Source organism: Larimichthys crocea, chromosome XIII, assembly GCF_000972845.2.
Source record: "Larimichthys crocea isolate SSNF chromosome XIII, L_crocea_2.0, whole genome shotgun sequence".
Lineage (NCBI taxonomy): Eukaryota > Metazoa > Chordata > Actinopteri > Sciaenidae > Larimichthys > Larimichthys crocea.
The window spans coordinates 41,284,613-41,309,825 of record NC_040023.1 but is presented as its reverse complement, the minus strand read 5'-3'; the positions used below and the strand labels follow the sequence as shown (position 1 = coordinate 41,309,825).

The 25,213-nt window shown below is 40.5% G+C and overlaps 1 protein-coding gene across 5 annotated transcripts in view; it reads left to right on the top strand.

Moving 5' to 3' along the window:
* The first annotated feature begins 5,343 nt into the window (after positions 1 to 5,343).
* rbms3 (RNA binding motif, single stranded interacting protein) overlaps positions 5,344 to 25,213 on the top strand; it is a 278,332-nt gene continuing 258,462 nt past the window's right edge. For 2 of the 5 annotated variants that reach the window (XM_019264208.2, XM_019264207.2), the window contains exons 1-2: positions 5,344 to 5,672; positions 7,777 to 7,965. In XM_019264208.2, the coding sequence (XP_019119753.1) occupies positions 7,792 to 7,965 (174 nt within the window). In that variant the 5' untranslated portion in view covers positions 5,344 to 5,672; positions 7,777 to 7,791. Of the gene's footprint in view, positions 5,673 to 6,211; positions 6,389 to 7,776; positions 7,966 to 25,213 lie in introns of those variants that run through there. The other 3 variants (XM_019264209.2, XM_019264210.2, XM_027286467.1) reach the window with 3 other exon arrangements.

Genomic DNA, 25,213 nt, shown 5'->3' with positions numbered 1-25,213 from the left:
ACCCTGATAAGACTCCTCACACTCTCCATGGCGGAACCTGCCTGTGAATGTCTCCTGACAGCTCCTTAGCCCTTGTTAGAGAGAATCACTTCCTAATGATTCAACCCAGCTTGGAAACATCAACAACACAAAGTAACACTGGGCATGCAGTTTTACATGAAGTAGCACAGAGTACACGCACACGCAGTCACTGTGGTTAACTGGATCCACTGATGTGCAGTTTGCTATGATGACGCTCTGGTGAGCTACAAAACTAAAATTAGAGTCAATATAAAATCAGGAAATCTATCGAGGTCTGTTGTTGGTGTGGAGATATTTGTCCAGCACAAAGCAGAACTATGTGGCCAAAATCTATAATTTAAGAGAAAGAAATGTGATTTTCTGTAAATATGTTTTGAGATGATTTCTCGGATACTAAATCTGTTGTATTCAATATTTAATTTCTTATGTTTCAAGTCATCAAGTTAAATTCATAGACTCCTTTATTGCTCTTTAAAACAAAACAAACAACAACAAAAAAAACCCAGACAGCAACATAAATCTAATTGGATTGTAATACTTTTACAGGTCGCACCCATGAAAAGAAAAGAAAAAAAGAGCCACCTCTATACACACTGTGGCTGACACAAATGTATACATGTGCTTGCTCATCAGCACCCACATGCGCACACACTTGTGCATGCAATCCATGCACACACACACACACACACACACACACACACACACACACACACACACACACACACACACACACACAAACAGGGCAGTTGACACATGGTATATCAGCAGGCGCAGTTCTTTTGTCCTCTTGCTAGTTTTAGCAACACCACTCCTTTCACATCGTGCTTTTGTCCTGAACATGTATGATGCAAATGTAAAAACAGAACAGAGATGGAGTTTAATGTGAAAGAAGCTAAATTTGACTCTTTATTAGGACTATTTAAATATCAAAAAAATCTATCAAATCTATTTTTATTCTTATCTATTTTAGTCACGGTCAGGCTTTTATTATTTATTACATATGAAGAGCACACTTTTCTTTTTCTTTTTTTCATTTTCCATTAACCAGTTGACAATGATGACAAAAATAAATGTGTGACTAATATTGTTCAGTGGCCTGGTCTCTGACTCAGAAGTTGTTTTTTTTTATCTCATCCGACAGCAGCTGTATTTTAGTGATGATGGAGCGTGGTGTTTGAACTTTGCCAGAACTGTCAATCATGTCAGACAGTGGGTGGGGTTTGAGTCATGGGTGATATGATTTTGACAGGTGATTCAGTGGCAAAGAGTTGGCATGTACACAAACAACAATTAAAATGGAGACCCAAATAATTAAACTGAATATAATTTTCAGGTCAGGTAAAAAAAATGTGCCGCTGTCCTTCGTCTCATCAAAAATGCAGCTCGTGTAACATTTAAATTTAAATTTCCTAAGTACAAATCAAAAACACCTGGTGCGTGTTTATTCTTTTCTGTTCAGGTATGCAACCCAACCTCTCTTGTGTAAATCCATCTCATCCAAAACAAGCTTATCCCACAGATGCTGTCACTCCTTCATCCCGGGTGTGAGAAATATGGGGGCCAAAGGTGCTACTCTGTAATCAGACTGTTCTGTTGCGCCTTGTCCTGCCAGCGTACCGCGAGGCGTGCTGGTAACCGCCACAACTTCACAAGGCTGCTGTGTGACCCGGTAGCCACAGGGCCTTTAGACAACTCTTCATTTGTCAGATGAGCAGCTAGAGAAAAGGCTCAACAAACACCAAGCACACAGAAACACACGGCATGCACGCGAAAAGGTCTAAACACTCTGTCTGACATGGACGATATTCACTACTGGATTGGACAAATCAATGCTGCACGGCGTCAAAAATTGTGAAAAGGCAGATGTGACATTTGTTCTATTTTCACTTGCATCTATTGGCAGTGAAGGCAGATTATGAAATACCGTCTTCATCCAATGCTCTGCGTGTGAACAGCAGATTCCATGGCTGAAGCTTTTTCTGTCTGCCTTCCCCACATGCTCTTAACAGCGCTCTTAACACCTACAATTATATATTTATATACATACATATATACATACATATATATATATATAAAATAAAAACACGATTGGACCAAATTACTTACATCTTGCGTCAGTCTGTAAAAAGCTTAACATCATGACAGTGGCTTTTAGTGATGGCTGCAGCTTCCCAGGAGTGTGGCATGCCACAAGTACAGATGAGAGCACCTTCACCAGATCTCAAGATCCCCTCTCTTAGATGTTGAACAGCTTTTGGGTTCGACACTGGAAATGTTCGAGTTCAAAATGAGTGGCGTGAACCATTTGAGGGAGATGAGAAGTCGGTTTTATAAAACCATCCATGAAGCCGGAGAATAAAACCTCTGCAAGCAATCAACACTTCCATTGATGAAGCTCAACGGATGACTGCAGAGGGGAAGAAGGGATGGTGGCATGTAAATCTAAAAATCAAAAATGTATTACTTTTTATTTGATGTACACCAAATTCACAAGGCATGAACTCCAAACTGTAGTATAACAGTTGACTTTACAAAAGAAAGCTCTGTTGCTTGTGCTTTTGATCCAAAGTCTCAAAGTGCCCCCTAGTGGGTCTTTTCTGCGCCTGCTCTAAACAAGGTCTGGAGAACATTTGACCCTATAATAAGGTCTCAGCAGTTCACTCTGCTAATTAAAAGGGCATTTTCAACAGGGGATCACAGGATAACACTCACTGTCTAACACAGTTGGAGTGCATTAGCTGTTTCCTGTACCATAACAAACTGCTAAGTGTCTGTCAGGGTAAACTGACGTTGCAATACCGAGATGCCGCAAAATCGTCAAACACCGACAATTGCTGCAACAACATGACACAAAGAAATCAAACTTTGAAATACATATTTAGCCTCACAATGTGATACAAATACATTCAATATAACTGCAATACATCTGCAAAGACATTATTTTAATCATGAATTATTGATCTCAAGGTAAATCGTCTTTAAGGAAGATACTTCAACAGGGAAGGTGTTGACAAAAGGACTTTAAACTGGATTTCTTACTGACTGTATCACACTAATGCACTCCCAAATAAACATTAAATACCTTTACAGCTCTGAAATAACAGTTCGCCATCACATTAAAGCTGTGTCCTTATGATTGTGATATCCCAGCTTGTATTGCTGTAATTGAAGCCACATGGAGCACAAGGAAAAAGATGGACCGTCTGTGTAGAACAGCCTCCAAAGCCATTGATTAATACACTCTGTCTTTCCATCTCTCCATAACTCCTTCCCACAACACAACCTGGCACTTTGTCCCACTGGCTGGCCCTGAAGGAAAACAATTACCGGAGAAGCGGAACAACAATACCCAGAAAACATCTGCTTGTGCCGGCTGGGGCCGCTGACATGCCTGACTGTGCGTCCCTGCTGGCTTGCAAAAAGGACACATGCCTGCCTGGATACGCTGAGAGGCCCGAGTGTACAGGGCCCAGTCTCCTGTTCCTCCTCGCAGTGTCTGTTCGCCTGTCGACCCACCTGCCTCTCTGACTGCCTGTCTGCCTTCTCTGGCATTGGCAGCCAGACAGATGAGGGCCCGCATGTTGGAGCAGTTGTTCGTTTGGGTGCATTCCCTTCTGCTTGGAATGAGACGGTGCACCAGTATGGCTTCTAAGTTGGGGCAGACAGGAAGGCGGTGAAAATGGCACAATGGGCCAACGCACATATTATGCCTTGTTCATGTTATAGCTCAGCAGATTGGAAGGGCTGATTTTTAGGGTAAACACAACACACAGCTTGATATCTTAATAATGATGGGAGCTTAATAATGATGAAAGGGCAGAGAACGGCTATAAATAACTGCACACTGGAGATTAAACATATAATTTACATGCTGTATGACACCTACTGGAGTCTTACCATTCTCTCTTCCTGACACACATATACCCAACAGTCACAGAGGAGTCACATGACCAAGAGTCCATTTACATTTTAGCATTTGAAAGAGTTAAAGAGGGTGGTTTGGTGGGTATTACTATATCTGCATAAATCCATACTGAGTTAGTTCAAAACATGCCTTCTTCTACCCAGTGTTTATTTGGTTTATGTTGCCACCTTGTGGCCATCATTGAGCTCTACTTATAATGTATCTACAGCAATTCTCTGCCAATTGGTTTCTAACCTTTGGGTTTGTAACCCAGCAAGGGAGTAAACCCCCAAGAGAAATCAGGAGACAGAAGACCATTTAAAGGATAAGAATTTCTATTTGTAAAATACTGGATATGTTTTTTTCTATTTTAGCCGCAAAAAATCCTACAAATTAAACAATCTGATAAGAACTTAATTGGTACTCACCACTCATGGCCATAACCTGTCATCATCTTGTCTGAAGCCAAGCATCATGGGAAACACACAGTGGGTAAAATAAAATCATAAAATAAATAAATAAACAAATAAATAAAGATATACTTTTAATTAAATTCTATGACAGATTTAATTTTTTTTTTTTTTAAGTATTAAATGTCTAAAGGAAGTATCACTGAGGTCAAATTACAGCTATGACACGGCATAGAAGACATTTTGTTGCTATTAAGCTGAATGACGGGATCACTATGCTATTACGACAAGTACAATTTATTCTTCACACCGTGCAGGTTACACAATAAATCTATTTTCACTCGGCAAATTGCACTGCCTGTTCTCCATTACCGGCCTGGCTTCACCTCACCTCCAACACGATAGGTCGGCTCCTCCTAGCAAAGCTTTGGCTGCTTTCAAGTACTGTAGGAAATATTAATTAAACTCTAGTTTAAGGGCTTACTTGTGTTAAGTTGTGCCAAGTTTGCACTTGCACACAACATTTTTGTTTTACCATCATTGTTGATTTTTAATTCGCGTGTGTGTGTGTGTGTGTGTTTTGCCTCCTGTATCTATTGACCCTTCACTTGTACAGTTGGAAATGAAATATTCATTGACAGTAACTCACATGTGTCAAATAAACAAATATCACACAATGACATTAAATGCACCATTTGTTCATATTTTCTTCTTTTCAGCCTCATGCAGGGCTGCACCTACTACCACCTAAAATTAATTTTCAGTATAAAAGGGTCAATTATATTTTCCAACAATGTGTCAAACTGTTAAGTTCCTGCTGCATCCAAATAGTTCAACTTTATTTATGGTGACTTTTAAGTTTATGACAAATTGTAATTAACTATTACTACTAACTACAGAGCCACAGAGGTTTAAAATGTGTTTGTGGGCAGGTTAAGGCATGAAATTAGATGTCTTTGCTTTAACATCAGGATCTTTCGCGGAGCACCTGAAGGCACCATTTTTGACACGCGCTCGGTGGAGGAGGGTTTGTTTGGTGACAGCTCGCGGGGACACGCCCGCCGTGACAGCAGCAGCACATCGGCGGCTTGTGTAGCTTTGACACCGTGCCTTGCCTCTTCAGCGGCGAGTCAAGTATCTCACAGCCTCACAGTCAGTTTATTTTATTTTTTATTTTTGACGGAATAACTTCTCATATAACTAAATGAACCGGTCGTCTGTTCCGCCCCAGACTGCCGTGGCTTCCCACGTCAGAACAGAGATGTAAAGCAAGTTGCACTACCGCATCTTCCTCTTGATATGCTTCTAACGTAACGAGGAGCCAAGAAGTGACAGAGGTATTTCGGCATTGTTTTGCGACTTGTTATGTTAGTGTTCCGCCGCCATACGCTGCAGACGCTACCGTAATAACGCGCTGGAAGTCCTGTCAGCGGGGACAGCCCCGTGATAAGATGTTTAGAAGTGTCTCGAAGCCGGGATAACGTCAGAAAATATGCTCTTTTTTTTATCTTTGTTAAGTGAAACGTCCACTGGTAACTGCAGCTTCATTTGCATTTGAAGGCAAAGCAGGCGTCTGCATGTGAGCAACTCAGGAAGGAGACAACTTTGAAGTTTTTTTTTTTTAAGCAGTCGTCATAACATTTATTGCCGTTCGTGGGCCTTACCTGCGAGGTAACTTGTCACATTACAAACACATGAGAGGTTTACACTTGTTACACCATTGGGTTTTTACACTGTTGGGCTCAATTAGCGGCTTTTGTTAGCACTCTTCTCTAGTATGAGCAACACGCACGTCACGCCGTACGTCACAGGGGTTGATTGGCATTTGCAAACAGGTGCGTTCACCTGTCATGCCAACTTGTGCGTCCTGTCTCGCTGCTGTCAACGAGCCGAGGCGGTGAAATGTTTGGTAAAAGGTCCTCCAGGACATGTATTTATGAGGCAGCTCATTTCATTTGTGAGAACCAACCAACCGACCTCATAACTTATTGATGGCCTCAGAATGCAGAATGAAGCAGCTCGGTGCTAAACTTCACCTGGCTGCTGATTTCAGGTAGATAGTGTTTGATGTGACCTTGAGAGGAGGTGGCTCGTCTTTACTTTGTTTGTCTCTCCTTTATTGTTCGGGGAGTTTGCTGGTGTTATGATGCAGTGAAACGTCCTTATACAAACTCATCACAACTACCTGAGGGGATTCTTTTCATCATATCTTTTGTTTCTCTCTCTCTCTTTTTTTTTTTTTTTTTTAAATATCAGGTTAAAACTTTTTTAATGGATCTTTATTTGCATCCAGCCCTCAGGGTTGCTCAACAGAAACAGGCTTAGATAATGATATAGTCATTCATCATTCATACCCAGAGACGAATATGAGGTCAGAGGTCAGGATCGGCTGCTGCTGTTCGGGATTCATTTTGTGCACTTTTTTGGGGTTAGAAAAGTTTCTGCTGTGAACTGAGTGAATCCCGGATGGTTAAATTCCTTTTTCATGACACACATTTCGACTTGTCATTGCAGGAGAAGCACAGGTGAAACAAATTTAGTTAACAATGGCTCCAGTAAGCCAGTGTGCACGGTGCCAGGACCCTGCAAACAAGCTCGTCTAAATGGACTGCAGCCATTAATGTTATTAATTACACCCGTGTATTCCCTGCTTTAACGTCTCCAAATGTGTGTGTGTGTGTGAGTACGGTCTGTACTTGCTAGAAAGTCTTCAGTGCATACTTTCCTGTACCGGGGCAGGGATCATCCTTTATTAAAGGAAAGAATATTGCTGTTCCACCGTTCCCTGTGTCAGTGATAGATGAGTCATGGTGCAGTTCTTGAACAGCTGATTTTCATCTGTCTAATTGATTTTATTATAAAGATGTAGGTTTGTTAATATTGATGTTAAACCGAGAAATATTTCTTCACAAATAGAAAGCTTTGTCAAAATGTAACTTGCACTTGGTTATACAGTAATGATGACCAAACATATCCACTTTTTCCATTAAAAAAAGCCACAATATTATTATAGGCTTCTGAGGCTTCATGCACAGTCCCTACATTAATAAAAAGAAAACAAACATGCAAAATAAACCAATGTCTTCTTCATCTCTACGGTTTTATCTAGTCTTACTTTGAATCCTCCTCTACATACATACAGTATGCAATGAGACAGCTTACTGTTTAGCACGCAAGTGCTTGATGTAGTCATAACTCAAAAGTGTTTCTAACTTTCGCTGCATCTTAATATCATCTAGTGAAAGTTCAGGCCAAATTTCCTTATTATCTCCCCCTGTGCTCATCAGCACCTCAGTAGAAACCAGCAGTCATGGAAGCACACGCAGATCAGTGTGTATTTGGGAGAGATGGTTGTGAGAACAGATCTATGTATAACTGCCTCACTGATTCACCCCCCCACCCCCTTGTCTTGTCTTATTCTCCACCACCTTCCTTTTCAAGGCACTGCAGAGGAAGATGGAGGTCCAGAGTGGCGTTCAACAGCCGGAGACCCGCCCTCTGGGTTCCCCTCGGTCAGGGGCCAATCAGCAGAACGAAACGGACGACAGACCAACGGATGCAAGCGGCAGGCATTCCGCTGACAACCACAGTAAGGATGCGCAGCCAGCAAGCCAGAAAGATGACAAAAAAGTAAGTCGCAGGCTCCCACTGCTGCACATCTGCAGCTGCTGCGCTGTGTGTCTGGGTGTGTCTGTACATGTGTGTGATGAGTGATGAGATCCTGCTTGTCTGTTGAGCTATTCAGTGTGATATGTCCTGTACTTCCACACAGACAGACTTCCTCATTCACTGTGCTATCTCATGGAGTACTAAAAAGCAAAGTTGCAATACATTTTGCTTGTTTTGTATAGTTTGGTAAGCATTAACAGCTGCAGAGATGTGTGATCCAGTGTTGGAAGAACCTGTTTGCTCACCAGTGCTGCAAGAAAAAGTGAAACTATGGGTACTTTTGGTTTTTGGCTTCAGCGGCTTCAAAGGAAGTAGGTAATGTGTTGTTTGTTGCCATGAAAACCGTTCAGCGCATAGCAGAAACCACAGCTATGATACATGCATCTAGACACACTTATTAGTATGTACAGACCTTAGTGGCTTGTGCAGACTCCACTTGTGAGTGCTGATTCTCTAACTCTGCCATCTTGGAGCCCTCTGCACGTCCACGAATGACAGTAAAATCCTTGCTGGCTCTCTTCCATCTCAAGGACGTCAATCATGCTTCTCTGGCAGGAGCCAGAACCCCTTTCCGTCAATCAGCCTGAGAGGCTCTATAGGCCTCGGAGCAGGGAAGAGATAGCGGGAGAATAAACAGAACAGATATATGAAAACATTCACGAGATGACTGGATTGAGTGCTACTGGCAGCTCTGAATGGGATGCTTGTCATGGCTTGCTGTATCAATTTTCAGTACTTTTAGCAGACTTTGAGCAAACAGTAATCGACATAACCCTTTAGGGTCTTCTTGGTGAGGTAAAAGGGTTTCTGAAGCTTTCAGTTAACGTCAAAAACTATTGAAAATATAAAGGAATGTAAATCTTTTAGGTGTGGTGTTAAGGCCAGAAGCCACTTATCCAGATACAGAATATGAGAGGCCCACTAAAAGACCCTTAAAAATGTGTCTTTGTATCTTGGTATTAATGTTTGTCCATTCATACTGAAATACGTTTTTGTTGCTACATTTCAAGTGTATGATACATTTTCATTATTCATGTGGCGATAAAGATGTAAAAAAATGACCAATGGCTGATTTTAATACTCATTTTATCTCCACTGTCCCTGCCTGATACAATTTGTTGTACTAATTAGATGAGTATAAAACATTTTAAGCTTTTCATGTCTGCCTTTAGTCAGATATTGTTTACTTACTGTGATCGTGCAAATTAAAGGAGAACTTGGATGCCTTTATCTTTTTAAAAGGGGTCATAGAAATTCTATACCAGGTTCAATACACACTCTCCACAAGGCTAGATAAAAAAATCACTTCCTCTCTCAGACATAATTGGCTCAATGAAACTAGCAGGACACACACAAAGACACACACACGCACACTTAAGCAGGGCTTCCTGGTTGCATTCACACAATTGGTTCCAACAATTGGCTACATGTCTGCTTGGATTGTCTACTGATCAGTGTCAGCGCATTATGTTCTTATTGTGTGCAACTGACAATGAAAGCTGTCATGATGGTTGTTGTCACTGCAGAAGCTTGAGTGTTTTTGTTGGTGCAGTGTTTTGAAGCAATGAGGCATGAAAGCTTTTCAGATTTCCTAACTAGCTTAACATCAGACATTGTTTTTTAATTTTACAGCGGGTGGCCCACAAGTGACATTGGGTAACAAGACATCAGTCCCTGTCAATACACCTGTGTGGGCGTGCAAGAAAAATACAAAAGAGGAGCTGGTGTGTGTGTGTGTGTGTCTTTGTTGGTTAATTAGCAGTTGAGTCAACACCTACTGCATTTTACTTAAAGTGGCCCTGAGAGTGTGAGCACCTCTGACACTGCCTGACCAACCAGTTGGCAGGCTGGCTTCTGCTGCCACGGTGTCATTGATTTCGTCTGGAGAGTTTATTCATCAAGTTGTCATCAGTAGAAGTGGACCAGTGTTCTTGTCCTTGTTGAAAGGTGCCTGCTTCTGGCCTGCCCTGTTGTTTATTAGTGATACATCACAGAGAATGAGGTGGCACACTCTGACCTGTGGGCTGAGGCTCAAAACCGCTGTGGCATACGAGGTTGTTAACAGTCCAGTCGGCTGTTGCTCAAAGCTGGTGGAAGTAAATTTTAAATCCAGTTTGAATCTTCAGACTGTCTGAATAATGGAAAATAATTTTAATCTCAGCTGTAAGTACACTTCAGCGCGCACCTAAAGTGACGTGATATAATGTGCTGACTGTGGACTGTGATCAGCTGTGTTGGACTTTGAAGTTCACCTCCTGTGAAGCAGCTGGTGATGAATGGTATGATATATATTTTTTTCATATTTTCCATGTCAGAATCAGTTCATACTGTGGTTAGGTTGAGCATAGTTGTTTTCTGTCAGCACCTTGATGTTACCTGATCAATCAGAAACTGTGGTATTGAGGTTGAAGTTTACAGCACGTCACAATTGAGCTTTCTAGATTCTGTATATGACACGACATCACCCACAGGCTAATCTTGTATCAGCATTTGTTGTTCCGTGACATTTGTGCAGCAACAAGATTCAGAATGAAAATAAAGTATGAACATTTTTTAAAGCCAAGCTGCAGTGTCATTTGTTAATTTGGCCAGCTAATCTAACTAGCATTCATTTAGAGAGGTAATTAGCCTAGCTTGCTGCTGGTTGGCACTGGTTCTGCTAGATGGCACAGTGCTCGTACCACAAGTTGTGATGCTTGGGTCACAGATGGAGCTAAGCAAAGACTATAGTGACAGCTACCGAGATGGTTCGCTGCCCATGGGGCCATTTGCATTGAGGTGACATTACAAACCATTTCTGTATGCACCCACACAGATATTTCACCATGACATAACAGTACTACTTGCAACACTGTCATTGTCCTTGCAGAAAAATGAATAAAACTTGAAATGCGACATGAGGATTTCTTAACTAAAACTAATTTGATCAGCTTCTTAAGTGTAAATTAAAAAAAAAAAACACACATCATGTTCGATCCCCATGTGTTTTAGAGAAGATCAGGTGTAAGGTAAAGTTTTAATTTCAAGGGTTGAGCAGAAGGTCTTAAAGCTGACCCTGCACTTAAACCTCAACATCACCCCTGCCACACCTTTGTTGATCCGTGACATCAACTGAAGTGCAGTACATGACCTATAAACCACCCCAAGGGACTGTTTCTGGTTGCTTCCCTCACTGCGGTGGCATCGGTTTGCGCTCATTATTCTGCAATTAGCTTTGTTGAAATCTCAAAGCATCAGCTGACCACCGCTGATGATGAGCTACAATGCTGATTTGCAGTAATGCACTAATTGGTGTCATAACAACCTATTGACCTTTAACTCATTACCTGCACTGGAAGCAGAAATAAGTCAGCAAGTACAAAGCCTATGACTGCACATGCAGAGTTAGCGTGCTGATCTTGCAGTTTTTATAATTGTTCTCTATTTTAAGTGTGTGTATGAGTGTGTTTCTGTCTGTGCTTGTGTGCATGATTGTTTTTTTATTTCTCATATGTATGTAAAACAGACTGATTTGTGGTAATTTGTGTTTTCTTTCCATTAGAAAAGAAGTGGATTGAGCTTTTAGGCGCGGAGTGGAATAGTTGTTCCAATGATTATTGCTGTTATATTTGATTACACAAAACATTCAGGAACAGAGGAAGCAAATTATATTAAATTGCTCCGACTGAAGATTTTGTTTACACTTCCAAATGAGTGATCAGAAAATTGAAATCCGTGCAGATGTTAATTAGAATGAATTTCATGTTTGTTAACCAATAAAATCAACTTGTGTGAGCTGCCGTTCGTTAAGTGGAAGTTTCTTGACTTTGTGATGACTTGTTGTCCAGATGCTCTCGGGGCATTTGCCTAATGGCTTCTCACTCATCATGACTTTTAAGATAACCGGAAAAGCAGATGGTTTCTCACCTTGACAGGCAATTTGGCTTCAGCAGCAGTGTGACAGGTTGGGACGTGATTCACGGCGATTACAACTTTTTTTGTCACTTCATAGCCAAGTTGCCTGTAAACTCTGGTCAGCTCTGGAAGCTCTGGAAACTGGTCAGCAGTTTAACCACTGAATTTGTAAAAATGGTATTTAAAAGGATAGAATGTACAAGAATGTGTGCCAGGAAAAGTTTTGTGTTCTCCTTCAGCATTGCTGGAGTGAGCAAAGTGCAGTGAGTTGAGGTAAATATGGACAGACATCCTGAACACAACCTCCACAGCCCCCCTTGTCCTCCACTCTACAGATTACCTTGGTGGTAGCTAGCGGGGCCCAGATAATTACCTTGTGTTATTTCTCGTCCCTAACCCACACTTTGCTTTTGAAGTCGTGGCTGCCTGGCTGCTTAGCTGCCTCAGCTCTAATAGCGTCCCGGCATGCCATCGATCCCACACCTCTCCTCCGGATATGAATAGGTAGTGGAAGTGGGCTGGTGGGTTGTGGAGGAAGCAGCCCAGGAGTCTGGCCCAAACCTCTGCAGGGTTCTTAAAGCAAAGGTTAATCAATATTCCAGTGTGCTTGATCATGGAAACATCACAATGCACAAATTACTGTAATATGCACATCAAACTGCAAATGACAACATATTTTTTGCCGAGCATGGTCTTTGCAAGTTAACTGGCACTTTGTCAAATATTGTACATTCACAGATTCAAAAGCCTGCCTGGTTTTCAGTGCAACAAATTGAACCTAATCAAATGATTTCCTGTGCGTGTGCGTGTGTGTGCGTGTGCGTGTGTGGGGCATTCAGCATTGCGGTTCAAAACCTCCACCACAGTAGGGACCTTTAAAAAGTCCTTACCACTGTTGAGAAAATTAATGGCTTCTCTGCTCAGCTGTGTCAGGAAAGTAATATAAATTGTAGCTATAATAGTTTTAGATACGCTGTGATGTCTTAATCCTTTGACAGCAGAAATATTCAGTGCCACGCACCAGACTATTTCAAGGGAAGTGCCTTTGGAGGCGGTTGCTTTGCAGAGAGGTGATATGTAACTAAAGTGTTACGGCAAAGAAATGAAGTCAGATACAGTACAGCTGCATATAATCTCATCACTGTATTTATTGCTATCCTGATTTATGGAAGATGATGAAGTATGATCTGAAAAAAATCGGTTGAATATTCTTCGGGGTAATGATGAGGTCAAGTGGACCTTTTAAATCAATAAAACCACTCCATTTAAGTACATGTGCTTGAAAACTAAATGGCATGTAACCATAAAAAAAGTGATTATTTAAAAAAGATGTGATTTGTAGTTTTTAGAAAAATGTGCTGAGAACGGCTTGTCACTTGTGTCAGGGCAGTTTGGAAAGCTGCAAAGAGCTTGTGTTTGTCCACAGCACCAATAAAGTACTGAACCTTAATGCAACATTTTCAACCAACAGACCTTTTATCACGGCTGACAGGTTGACCTAACAAACGTGTGTCTGCTGGTTGTATTAGTAATAGCTGTGATATAAGTAATGGCTTCATTACATTTTGGTTTTCCATTCCCGGGGCTCTGGAGATTTTTCGCAGAAAACTCTGGCACGTCGTATGAAGAAAATCACAGGTGTAATTGATAAAACGGCTGCATTCCATACAGGTCAACTAGCTCCTAGTTGCTCGCTGGCGTGCCTTACTGGTAGACTTAATGGAACTGAGCCATCATGAACAAAATCGGTTTTACCTCTCACTGGCAGAACAAGTCAAACTGTCTGTATATTAGTACATCACATATAAATGATGCTGTCACTTATTAAGTGACAATGATTAGGGAACATTTTGAAATTCCACAGTAGGAAAAACACAGATTTAAATGATCATGTTAATGATGCTGCTTTGATTTCATGGTCCTGGTCTTGTGCATGTTGGCTCACCATCATAACTTACTCGAGCACTTGAACACAAGCAGAAAGAAGCCATCGTTATTGTTATTAGTAACACCTGTGCTTTTCTTACCTCAGATAAAATGTCTGCTGTGAAAAGGGCCAATATTTTAATCAACTGCAGCTCAACTCTATCATTGGGTCTTGGCGGTTTCTTCCCACCAGTATTAGAAACATACCGCATTATACTGCTTTTCATAGACCGGGGATGTTCAAAGCTCCCCTGAGCATTAGATCCTAAGTATGGCCACATTTCAACAGACAGCTTGGTGTAACCTCTGCAGGGTGCTAATTTGGCAAAACTGTAATGAAGCACTGCAGCACTACTAAAAGCCACGAGTTGAGGTGATGCGCCATTTAAATCAGCACTCAACAGGGAAACAACTGAGTGTTACTGGCCGGCCATAACTGAACCCAAAAAGTTACCAACCATATCACATGACTAATAAGTTCTAAATAAAGCAAAAAAGAGATGTGTCACTTAAAAAAAATAACTCTATTTTTATAACTATTTTTAGAAAATGTGCGCGTGCGTCACTGAAAAGAACGTACTGTATTCCTGTCAGGTGACGTGAGGTAAATATATTGTTTCTGGAGTGTCCAGAGCAGGAAGTAATTGGGTTAGCTCCTGGTTTGGTGACCAGGGTCAAGCCTTAGTTCATGATCTTGTGTATTAGGAACGGATGCTCATTAGAGGGAAGGTGAAAGAGCATTACAGATTGATTTTTTAAAAATCCTTTGCTCTATTTGTGATCACTGCATGAATGGCTACTGTAAACTTACCACGCACGTCAAAAGAACAAACCTCTGCAGAAATTGTAATAGGGGCACAAAACTGTTACATAATAACAGCAGCAGAATAGATGGTAGGAAATGCTAATCACTGTGACTGGTATACTGTATTGTGTTTTATGTCTGACTTTGGCTATTTGTAGAGACTTTATTTGTGTTCCTGCGTACTATTTTAGTCCTTTGGCTCTTTAATCTGTCATAGAAAAGTAGAGAGGATGATCAAGCATATCAAATATGTATCTTGCAGTCATGTATCAAGACACAGCCTTCTTTAGTTGCTCTATTTATCTGTCATCAGTGCATTTTACTCCTTTGTTCAAAGCATAGTTTTAGTATAAACATAGACGACAAATGGCCACTCAGGCGTGCACACTGACACACACACACACGCACAGTCACACACTAACACTGACACACCGACCAGCAGATCACAGGGACCTTATTAGCTGCTGTCACAACACATTTATCCCTCATCTGTTTCTGGGAGCTGTCGTGAGCAAAAGGTTGCTCTCTGCTACAAAGTGGCAAAGTGGGCTCCTCACTGTGTTTTTCATTCTCTCTAATGGAGAGCGATGGCATGGGCCCCGGCCATCTCTATCTGTGGCCCTGTCCAAACAGGGGTGATTTCTGCCTGAAAATAGCCCTGCTGTCAGCTCGCTTTAGTTGCCGGGCCCGCTGAGAGTCAGTTAAGGGGATCAGTGCTCGCTGGAGTGTGTGGCTCCACGGTAAGACACGGCGCTGGTGACACATTGCTTTGATGGGATCACCGACCGCTCCTAATCCCCCCTCGACACAGATGACCTAAGGGGCTCATTGGACTCAGCAGAGTCACCAGTCATGACTCCAGTCCTGCCTGACTTCAGCATCCGATCCAGCTGACCTTCAGCCCTAACGCTCACAAATGGAATATAAACAGGATTCAGCTTTTTTGGTTGACAGGTGTCTCCTTTGGGATTTGTGCTCGAGGTTGCTTTTCATGTGAATATGCACTTTATGTGTTAACAGAAATCACATTGTTGTTCTTTTCTAAAAATAATGCAGCAAGATGTTTTAGGATACATCAAAGCAGACATTTTTCCTGAGAAAACCATAAACTACATAAAAAAAACCCCACTACTGCTGTTGTTGTGCATTTAGTTGGTTTATAATGAGATTTGTTGGACGTGTATCTTGATTTGTAGGCCAGTAATTTGGCATGGGAACATAAGCATGAGAATACCCTGTTTTGGAGGCCATCTGGAAAATCCTTTCGCTGTGATTAAAAAAAATTTCAGCCCCTTGCATTTTCATTTTTTAATGAATTGTGCACCCTGTGGATGCTTGCTGTGCGTCTGCTACACTGAGGCTGTGGAGAGGCATGTGTGTTGTTAGGGGTTTGTGTCTGACTCAGTGTCAAGGCCGGGAACTGTTCACTCTGTGTTTGTGATGACTTGGCAGCAAAGGAAAGGTCAAGGAAGACTTGTGCAGAATTGCCAAAAGTGCTGGATTAGCAGTAGTCCATCCCGGTTTTCACAGGGTGGAATTTTTATATGAGAGTTTTATATGTTGCCAGAAAATATGTTTAATGTTCTCATTTCTGGCTGCAGACTGCATATCATGCAGCTCTTAAAGTCATAAATCTGTACAACATGTTCAATAGGCGATTGTTTGTGTATGCAGCACTGCCTTAAAGGGAATGTTAGTGCGTTACATGTTTTACTAACTTAAATAGTATGTGGCCATCTGCATCACAAAAGGGATCTTATTAGGTAGTTTTTACATTCAAAGGGGCCCACAGTCAGTATATGTGGTAATTGCTTTAGGTGAGACACTTTCAGAGTGCAAATACAGTGGAAAAGGTGGAAAAACAGAGCTATTATATCGGGCATCACGGTAAAACATGTGTATTTTAATGTAGCATTTTTAGGCTTATGTCGTTATACAGGAATGACATCATTACAGCCAGTGTTGGTTTGTAATATGCTAAATATGGAAACTCATAGGAAACTGTGTCTGCCACAAGACCGAAAAAAAATGACTAGAAAGAACTTTAAGGACAACATTTTTTCCAAGCAGTTGCACACTGTAGGAAGATTTTTCTTTCTTATTAGTCATGCTATCAAACTGCTTGTACTTTTTGATTTGCCTACAAAAACATACTGCTTTGTTTCCTCCGCTTGGTGCCCGGTTTCTAGCTCAAGTCAAACCCCAGTAAGTGTGGAAATTGGGGCTAGATCAGATTCAGATGACGCCATTATATTTCTTATTTTTCTAGCATGTGGCAATAGTTTGTACACTCCTCATTATATTTGGGTCATTATGCCACCATATCTCTTACACGTATCACACTCATTTTCCATAAAACAGCACACTGCACAGCCACAGAGCCCTCAACTCTGCTCCAGCCTCAAACAACAATTGGTTGTCATGTCTTGTTATTACGTAATGATAATGATTTAGCCACGATAGCGTTGGCACTGTGAACATGGTGTCCTCACACAGAGTGGCCGTATTTTGCAGGACATCTTCGGTACAAGAGCATTCACGTGGGAGGATGACCTCAGCTCTGTTCTGTCTGCTCTGACAGATGCTACACTGTTTAGTCGTGACACATGCACTCAAATATTTCCATTTGCACAATCTGTTTCCACTCGGAAATGTCATTTGATTAATTATAATCAAGCCCTTAGCGTCAATATTTTCCAGTGTTTAGATGAGACTTGGCTTGCAATCCTCATGACATCTTGAGAAAGCAAAAGAGCAATATGATTTTTTATATGTTGGATTTTTTTTTTTTTTCTGTTTTACTGTTTTATTGCAAATAAGAAAATATTGCTTCATGTAATGCAAAACATATGAAAAACTAAAAAAGAAACATCAGGATATACAATGTAATATAAAACTATAAAGAAATGCATTAAATCTGATAATGTTTATTGTGTGCTGGAAAATTGCATGTCTGCTCTCATTTACAACATTTAATAGGGTGTCATGATAGGAAACAAATGTCTGCTGAGAAGTGTTGGTGATGGGATATGAGGAGAGGGTGCACATTGTAAATAAAATAAAAAATACACATAAAAACAGCAGTGACAATGTTTACTTTCAAGTCTTGATGAGGTTTATTTATATTCAAACAGTAATCTTCGATCTGAGGGCCATCTGAACATTTCTTCTTTTATGTAACGGTAGTTTACAAATCATCCTCTATCGAACTTGACGTCACAATTGTGTGGCGGTAAAGAAATGCCCTTGACCAAGAAAGGCCACACTTCAAATGTTTATTTAATTTTTTTGGTTTTAGTCAACCTAAACAATGTAAGAAATAAATCAGTGATGAATTCATAAATTGTGGAATACAAAACAAAATGACTTCTTATTTTTCATACACAGTGAGAGGGTTAGAAAATAAATATTTCACTTGATAATTGATAATAGAATACGATAACATTATTCTGCTTATAGTTAGTAACTGTTGTTAAGAGCAACACTAGCCACAGTTAGTGTATTAATACACTGCAGCTATAAGCATTTGCTCCTTTACAATAACACTCAGGAGTCAATTGCTATTTTCCTTAATTGTTATTTGTTGTTTCTAGGGGTGTAATGATCTCGTTTGTTTACTTAAAAAAAAAAAATCCATGATTATGGTCCTCCACATTGCTAGTAGGAGATATTAATGCAAAGAGCAGGATCCCTCACTGGCTTCCCACCCATTAACACTGGCTACTGTGTTCAGCCAAGCCAGAAGCACCGCACTACAGGGGAATAACTCTGGCTCTCTACAATGATGGGCGTGTGCCATCTTGGCGCCTCACGTAGTGAGCAGTGGCGGTTATTGTGGATGCTATAAACACACCATCCCCATGACTTCCATGTCCCATGATACTTTTGGCCACATGTGAAAATTATTTAATGAGGTAGTTCATGTATCCAGTTTGGAGATTTGGCAACAGCAAATGCGTTTGCCATTTATCCGGGCGAAAATGAGAAAGCAAACAACCCATCTTGGCAAAACTCTTGAGGATATATTGAAATGACCTCATTGGAACCTCAGGCCCCTGGTTTCCCTCCGCACCAGATGTAGAACCTTTTTAAATGTAAATAAAGGCTTTCCATATCTCATAAACCCTGCGAAAGCAGCGGGGAGTCCAGTTTCTGATCTCACACACACTTAAACACACAACTGGTGTCCAGGCCAAGTAAGGTACATTTGTACATCTGCTGAGGTTTAAAACAAAGAGCTGAGCATTGTAATGGCTGGCTGTGCAGCTGATTGGCTGCTAAGCTTACAGGGGCATCTAGCACCCCACTAACTCTGTGATAATAAGACCAAACACCTCTATTTTATTCCCTGGGGCCTGTAATAATATATATATATATATATATTCACACCTAGTTACACTGTGTGACCAACCCTATTAGTTGCAGCAGTTAGACCCTTCCTGCCCACTCATTAACACCAGCGGTGGAGATAAGGCAGTCATTACTGGAGTAGATAATGCTAAAATACAGTACTGGCTTTTAACTGATTGTGGAAATGAAAAGGCAAACCAGCTAATGTATCACGCTGTGCTGTGCCACAGCTCTGTCATAAAGATATTACTGTTTTAAAAGCTGTTGGCAAAGCTTGGCTGTATGCAAGCACACGGGTCAGCCGACAGTGCCCCATGATGGTGTGTAAATGAAATGGTAATAGAGGGTTTCATCACCACCACTAATTACTGAATGACAGTTTTCTCACCAGTGTGTAAGTGTGTGTGTGTATGCTTATGTCTGTGTGTGATAGGCCTAATTAGGTAAACTCCCATTACACTTAAAAGTGCATTACTGCTGCTCTTTTGTAAAGGCTATAATTAGAGCGCCGTGGAGAGTGAGCGGTAATTAAGTTATTTCTCAAGTATTATTAGTCTGCTTGTTATATGAGCCAATTCTATTGAAACGGATAGAATACATATTTGACTTAGTGCCAGTGCTTTGTTAGCTTTATAGATATTAAAGAAAAGAGCTATTACACAGTGCATGATTAGAGTGCATGGCAAAATCTTGTCGGCGATTTCTGCCTGTTAAAATTAAAACATCACAATGCGTGATTGTGTAAAATTGCAGAAACGCTTGTGTGAGCTGGAAAAAACACAGCGAATGACAACATTTACACGCATGAGTGTGCACACACACTTCTTGTCTCAGGCTCGCAGCCTGACTTGGCATTTTTGTGCATGTGTCATCCGACGCCCGCATGGCAGCAGCGCGCGCCCCAGATCCTCCGACTAATCCAGATTGCCTTCTAATCCCGGTGACCCTCTCCTCTTCCTGCCATTGATTCCTCCATTATTTCTCTGCGGTTTTCAAGCAGTCAGTGCAGTTAATGTCCTTCTTTCTTAAACTACCACTGCCCTGTTTTCTGTTGTGAAGGTGAGGATTACTCATTTATTAAACTAGTAATGTAAAGAGTCACTGGTAAAGGCCATACCCTCAAGTGTGCTTGATTCATCTCAGTTGATTTCCCTCAGTCTCCTGTTAATTTTGTTGTCCATTTATCAAGTACAAATGTTCAGAGTCCTTAAATACTAGATTAATATCGATATGAGATCAGGGATGCAATGATTGTAAGCTGTGATGCTACTATTATAGTCTGAGGAAAAATCAAAAATAGTTTAATGATTATATTGCATTAATTTATTTCATTGCATTACTGATGCATAAAACCTTAGGAGCCTTTTTGTTTGTTGTTTTTTGGTGAGATGAATGAAAGAAAATGAAAGAAGGAAATTGAGAACATCTCTTATGCAGTTGTTATGCCCTTGAGGAGATTACGTGGTACATTTTTAGGAGGGTGCAGTGCTCCTTTTCTTGCACTTTTGCAGTTGGTTTACGTCGCACTGAAAGCCCAACTCTTAACTCACTGCTGCTTCATTGATTGTAAATAACAATCTGTGTAGTTGAGCCTTTATGATCACAAAACTACAGTAAATAGTAAAATTAGTGAATCACTGCATGCCTAGAACCTAAGATGTGATGGCACCTTTACTCACTAATCATCTTTGTATATAAATTCATATTGTCTCTCTCCTATGTCCCTCCACCAGCAGATTTAAGTAACACTTGTAATGATGTTAATCACTGTCTTAGGAAACCCTAAAAAGCCTTGAAGGAGAAAGCTAGTAGACTGGGTCACTTGCACATTTGCACATAGTTAGCAAATCCCTTTGGAAGGGTGGCGGGGTGGATTGAGAGCACAAACTGTTGTGCCCAGAGAGCTGCAGGAGATCCTCTTTCTACACTGAATGGGCCTATTTTTAGCACACAGGGTGGTTTTATTGGACAGATAGATAAATCTTTGTTGCACACTTGTGCTGTGTGGCTACCCACATTCATTCTGTATGGATCTTTGAGCCTGTGCACTGCGTTCACATGGATCATATTGAACTGTTGGATGATACAGCTGTTTTATTGAGATAGGTTGTAGGCCACAGGTTTAAGGGAGACTAATGTGAAGCCAAGTCAGAATTACAGATGGCGGAAACAACAACATAAACAAGGTGTGAAATATAAAGGTGGAAACACGACTCAAGAGAGTAAAACTATTAAATATGATGGAGCAGAAATATTAAAATAAACGTATGTGGTATTAAATCATACACTGTGCTGAAATATCTTTTGTACACTGCGGGTGAGAGAATATAGCGTAACTATAATATTAGGAAGTGAGTTAGTATAAGTTACAAATTGTGTGTACGTTTCAAGGTCACACTGACATTAGCCACATCCCACAACCCATATGATGTTCATCTCAAAGATAGAATGGAAGAAAAAAAAAAACTCAGAATGACTTCATATACAATGAAAATGTGCTGTTGCTTAGTTCTTTCTTAAATATCAACATAAATGCAAACCATGATTGTCATGCTCACCCATCTTACTAACTTACCAAATGACCAAAAGCTAGATACATAAATTACAGGTCTGCTTAATAAGACTAAACTAAGACAGCAATTAATTAAATCATCATTGCTAATTTACTGTCAGCTAATTAATTACATAATTATTTCATCATTTGCCATCACTATTCTTTGGTATAGTCAGCCCACATTTTTATGTTTCAGTATTGAATTGTTAAAAACAATCTCACATCCAGTGTTGGCAAACACACTTGAACTTTTCATAACAACTTAAAACTCTTCAGTTATTTGTTTATTTTCAGTTTCTCCTGTGCACGCCTAATGATGCTGACTGCCACGGTATTTATATATAATATATAAAAAAATATGAATCTGTTGAGAAAAACTAAAATGTCAATAAAATACTAGACTAACAATAACACTGGAATAAGACTGGAATCACTGCCTCGCTCTTCGATGGGCAGGGTTTGCTGCATGGAGCGCCTTTAAGCTTTGTCACAGTAAAATATTCGATAAAAGTAATCAGGTAGTATCTTAATTGATATATGATAAGCTTTTTCCCAGTAGACTACAAACAGATCTAAAACTTGTTTGGAGGCAGTGTTCCACAGTAAGCTAAGTGACCCACAGGTCTCTATGAGTGACAGAGGGGAGTGTAGTGTAGATGCAGAGACAGAAATGACTGTTTTCCAAAGATGTGACACGCAGTGAATGTTGTGCCCAGGGTTAGAAAATCTCATTTACAAATTTCAGGTGGGGAAATATTCGTCCCTCCTCTGTCCCCCCTCCCCTCCCATCACAATAAAAAGGAAGCTTCTCATTTAGCAAAACTGCGGGCCTGGAGGCGTTGTCACAGAAACCATGTGATACACACACACAGCATACAAACTAAATGAATTTCATTTCTGTTGCGCAAGATTTTCTTTGATCATCTTTTTCTTCTTCATAAAGTTGTGGTACGAGAACTGTTAACACTTAATTTGGATTCTTGTTTAAATATTGTATTTCAGGAAAATCTTGAAATGTGAATGAAAATATTTTATAAGAAGATGCTTTTTAAGTTGGCACATAGGCAATATTAGCATATAGAAACAACAAACAGCATAATCTAGTTACCTATGCAAGGCTTTATGTGAATAGAAAAGTTTAACATAGAAGTGTATCATGTCTGAACTATAGATAATATGTACATACAGGTAGAGAGTAAAGAGCACCAGTGTCAGTTTGTATGCACAGTCTCTGTGTGTGTTAATATTGCGTGCTCTCTGTTCCTGTGTGCATATCCGGTTCACTGTCTTTATCGACTTGGCTGCATCCCAACATTCCTAGCTCTTTCTTAGTTTGGAACATGTTTGTTACGGAATGAAAGGAGCGTTTTGAGAGATGATCACAGACGTTCTCCACAGAGAAATCTTAAGGAGGAAAGTGAGCCTATTTTCAGCACCGTAGCAAAGGAGAGTAGGACTCATTATGACTCACTCAGAGCTGAAATGCTCTGGATGGTGTCTGAGTCAGACATAAGGGCCAGTGTCCGCTGCCATGGTGATGCACAGCCAAATGTAACTGAACTCAGAGAGCAATAGAGATGGAAATGAAATGAGGGAAGCTTAAAAGGGCCCTGAGGCGGCTTCGCTATTGTCATGATAAAATTCCCAGAGTAAAAGCTGGCAAGCTATAGGCTCCTGTATGTAGACTGATAACTCGGAGATCCTCTAATACTTCAGAGTGTACCGCTTTTGTGTAGAGGTTTTGATATTGAAGATACTACATCGAAGCCAAGCAAAGCAAATTCAGGGACAATTCCAAAATAATAATTTTTTTTTATCACTTTCCTCCTCAATTTCTTTGGGGAAATCTTCTGTATCTTCACTGAAGAAATTCCTTTTATACATCATGTAAGAAAATATGAAAGGCTTGCGACTCGAACGAAGCCAAGAAATAGTGATTAGACATTTTCTGTGAACCCAATATACAGAAACACAACACACACAGACTGTACTAATGCACTCATTTTCCTCCTGTCCTTTAATCAAGCAGTATCTTTTTGATTTTTGTCTTGAGCGATTCATGCCAAACTTGATTTACCTTCATAGCTCATCACAAGCAATTATTCTGATAATATTTCTTATCTTTTCTTGATTTAACACATTAAAATTGAAAAAATACAATTACTCACTTTTACTCCTGCTAAACTTGAAATTCTTTAAGACTGAAGTCAAAAAGTCCCGTCTGTATTGCAGGCTTCCACAATCACCAGCCTCTCTCACTCCATGATTCTCACTTTGGCACCCTACGGCTGATGGCTGAGAGCCAGTACGGCTAGCAGATTAGGAAAAACTTGTCATGCAGGTGCGTTGGAAAGGAGCTCAGTATCTTGAAAATAGGAGCAATTCATGGAGAATTCATTTGGTGATGAAAGTCTGAATGGGCCTGACCATTAGACTGATGCATTGAGTTATTAAATGTTGTGATTTTAAGACTAGTGTGCTGGAATTTTCCTTTTTTCAAAGATGTTGAAATCCAGTACGACACCAGTGACACCTCTCCCCTGCAGCCTCCGTGTGAACACCGGAGTATTGTGTGTATTTTGACATTCGACTTGTCCATTGCTTCAGTTTCAATGCACAGACAGCAGCAGAGGACAGTGATGTAAGGACAGAGCCGTGTAACAGGCCAGCAGATATTAATCCGATGTGCCTGACTCGTCCCGGGCACGTTGGCCTTAGGCCAGCGAGAGAGAGGAGAGGGTCAGATGACAGTGCCTGTCTCTGCCAAGTCCAGCAGGTACATCATAAAGTCAGGCACACATATCTTCCACCTCTCTGTCTCTCTCTCTGTCTCTCTGTCTTTGTGTGTTTGTCTATCTGTGTCACTCCTACTCACACACACATACTGTATGCAAATACTGATATTAATATTTGAGGAGATTAGATTAAGCCTTATCGGCCAATATTTGTTTTTTTATAGAAGCACAGAACAGTCAAATATTCCTTGCCTTGGGTTGCTGAAGAGCTGGGAGAGTATTAAAAAAAGTAATTTGATGAATAAAAACTCGGGCTGAGAAAGAATAATTTCACTATTGATTCATCTGTCATTATTTTCTGCATTAAAACCTTTTTAGTCGATTTTAGGTTTGATATTACCTGTCGTGGAAACATTCAACATTCACTGCAGTTGAAGTTGGAGCTTAGGTCTTCATATTACTCCCAATGATCATCAGTGAACTAGAAGTTTATTGGAAAAGCAACAAATTTCCATATTTAAGATTGTTTGGAATTTTCCAAGATAAAAGACTAACACGATTATGTGAATTTTCTAACAATAAGCTCTAATTAATTAAACTAACTAATTTTCCCCTTTCTTTCCCTTTCTAACTGTCCCTAACAACTACATTAAAAATGTATGAAAATCTAAAATGTGCAGCTCACTTACACATGTACTGATTTCTCTTTAAATATCTGCCAATGTTTATTCTGATACATCTGTGATAGGTCAGTATCAGTTGATGACCTACGACTAACCTATTGGCCAGACACACACACACACACACACACACACACACACACACACACACACACACACACACACACACTGCCATAGGCCAGCTCTGTGACCTGAGAGCCAGTGACAGACAGCAGGCATGCAGAGCTGACAGCGCCGAGTTGCTACGGCTGATCTGTGTCAGTCA